General features: G+C 28.4%; 1 protein-coding gene across 1 annotated transcript in view; it reads left to right on the forward strand.

The window, feature by feature from the left end:
* Window positions 2,549–3,163, forward strand: part of LOC107605878 (acyl-CoA-binding domain-containing protein 1) — a 3,860-nt gene continuing 3,245 nt past the window's right edge. The window contains exon 1 of the mRNA XM_021106260.1: window positions 2,549–3,152. Within this exon, the coding sequence (XP_020961919.1) occupies window positions 2,871–3,152 (282 nt within the window). The 5' untranslated portion in view covers window positions 2,549–2,870. The remainder of the gene's footprint in view (window positions 3,153–3,163) is intronic.

Below are 3,163 nucleotides of genomic sequence, written 5' to 3' on the forward strand. Positions count from 1 at the left end.
ATATAAAAAGTTATTTTAATTTAAATAATTTATATAATTAAAAAAGACAAACAAATATTTAAAAACTTAATTTAATGAGTGTTTCTATATCTAACAAAAATTTGAAATTAATGTCCTATCTAGATGTATCCTATGTCATATACATCATATGTCCATATAAAAAAAAGGTTTTAATTATGGTGGATATTTTCATAATAATATCTTCGTATAAAGATAGTATTATAGACTATTGGATAAATTAATATATTTGATTAAATATATTTAATTAATCATTTAAAAATTTATAATATCATTTTTATATAAAGATGTCATCATGTGAGTATTTCCCTTTAATTATATGTCCATAGTGTATCCTATATCATATACCTCGTATGTTCCTATATGATATTATGCCATTTATATAAAAAAAAGGTTTTAATCCCAACTTCAATTTTGTGTGTTGAAATTGGTTTTGGAGTTTAATAGGATTTGATTAATTAACATTTTGACCGAGTTGGTCAGTTGGATTACATTTGTTACTCTGAATACACCAAAATGAACTAACTTCTTCTAAAATATTAAAATAATATAGTTCACACTTAACAAAAGTTACAAAATCCATAATAGATGATTAAACATCACTTTTTCACTCTATTGGTCTCCCTGTTACTTTAAGAATTTTGTCAAATTACTATAAATAAATTTGATTATTTATCTATTATTAATTATTTTGATGTATAAATTCTTATTTCAATATATATATATGTACACACATAAATATACATATAATAAATTATTTAATAGTTAATTTTTAATATATATAATAATTTTTATATGAATTTATACATATTAATTCACATTTTTTAACTAAATAATTATTTACTAAAATAATCAAATATGTCATAGTAAAATAATTAAACTTGTAATAGAAAAATAATTAAATTTATTACAGTAATATAATAAAAAATTTATGAAATTTTAAATACATGTTTTTATACATAATGTGATTCGCAATTGGTTCTTTTAACACTGTAGTATAATTGTAATTATTTTCATAAGCTTTAAATTTTTGGGCATTTTTGTCGTGTTCGTGGTTTTTAATGGGTTAAGTACGATTTTAATATTTAAAGTATAGGTCAAAATTTTTTTTTGTTTTTAACTTTTTTTTAATATAAAATTGTCCTTAAAGTTTAAAACTAAATTTTAAAATTGTTTTTTTTTTAACTTAAATCTTAACATTTTTGACCAAATTACCTATAACAAAAAAACATAAAATAAAAAAAAGAAAAATAAGAGAAAATAGTGTTTCTACCCTGCGAAGGAGTAATGAAGAAGAAGAAGGGAGAAAGAAAGAAGAAGAAAAGAAAAAAGAAGAAGAAGAAGCTGTCCACAATTCACCTTTGTTTCTGTTTCCATCGCCAAAACTTTAAAATTAAGTTAAATCTTAGAAACGATTTTAAAATTAAGTTAAATCTTATGAACTATTTTATATGAAGAAAAAGATTGAAAACAAAAAATATTTTCGTCCTATATCTTAGAAATTAAAATTGTGTTTAACCATTTTTTTTTTAATCTAACTATGTTCCTATCTTGTTATCATTTTTTTTGTTATTATTATCATTATTTCTTTCTTCATTTATTAACAAAAAATTCTTTCTTTATTTGGTCATGTTATTGTACATTATTTTGGTGGATTAGTAGTACATGAACAGATTTATACTGAGCCCTACGCAGAGAATTAGCCATCTATTCAAAAATGAATGATATGAAAATTAGCTCAAACAAATGGTAAATTAATTCAATTACTTCTGTCTAAAAAGGGAAATGAAGAATTTAAACCCAATCAAAAGTAAAATTCACAAAAATGAAATATGGGACAAGATGATTTCGATTTAATTTTTTATAGGAATATAAATTTTTGGTACATAATTTTCTCATGGGAAAGCCATTATTAAAGGTAGGTGATTGTGACTCTTTTTAAACTCAGAAGTTTATATTCTAAAACTAAAATTTTAATTTTCTTTTTTGAAAATAACCCCTACTTAAAAATACACAAGTCATTAAGAAAGGACAAAAATGGAAGACCACTTTTCCTTTATAGGGTGGACGACAGAAGAAGGGACTAACGGTGCTTGAGATTTTTTTGGTTTACCCTTTTTTTTGTAAAGAAATATTTTTAAAGGAGAGGAAAAAGAAAGAGAAAAAAAGAGCGAGTATCGTCCTTTACCTCCTTTACTTGTTTATTTTCTTGTGATTTTTTATATGTGAGGTCATTTACACTATTGGAGTTCATCATCTCGTGAAAGCTATATACAGCAATGTTTGGAAGTAATGTTACTTGAATAAAATTGTTGAGATAATAAATGATGATATAGATCTTCTACTAAGTACTAACTAATATATAATGGAGAGTTAATTTAATGCTCTTGCCTAAGTACATCAGTACAGTAAGTGTTTCCAAACAAGACTCGATTACTTTCAAATTAAGAGAAGCAATGTTTGAATATTTAGAAGATTAAAATTATAATCAATAAAGCATAGTCGGTGGCCATATCAAAAACACTTTAACTGGTGGATACACGTGTCAGCCGCAACGACGCAGCCGTAAGATCACATGTTACGCGCGAAGCAGCTGATAGCTCTCTCTCGCTCTGCGTTGGCGCGTGCATGAGTTCTTCCCTTTCTCTCTCTTACACATCGCAATCTTCCTCTATTTCCGTCAACTCCATAGCTTCTTCGGTGCTCTCTCACCTCTTTCTTCAATACTCACTTAAGGTTTTATCTTCTAAGCTTTAGGTTCTTCACATAACCCCCCTCAAAAACCTAAAACCTCTTCGGTGGAATTAGAATCAGATATTTCTGTTAGGGTTTTCAACTTCCAATCCGCATCCATGGGAGACTGGCAACCCCTTCTCCAATCCATTTTCATCGGTCTCATTTTTTCTTACCTTCTTGCCAAGCTCATCTCCGTTGTTGTCTCCTTCAACAACGACAACCTAACCGTCACGCGCGCCTCCGCCGAAGAAGATGACAGCAAACCTATACGGACCGCCACGGGACCCGACAGAGGCGGCGGCATCTCCGAAGCAAGTAACAATCGCTTTGAGGAGGAGTCTGTCATGGCGGAGCAGGGAAGTGTGAGGAACGAGAGTTTGGACGGCGACGACGACAACGACGATGACGA

The sequence above is a fragment of the Arachis ipaensis genome, chromosome B07, assembly GCF_000816755.2.
Source record: "Arachis ipaensis cultivar K30076 chromosome B07, Araip1.1, whole genome shotgun sequence".
Lineage (NCBI taxonomy): Eukaryota > Viridiplantae > Streptophyta > Magnoliopsida > Fabales > Fabaceae > Arachis > Arachis ipaensis.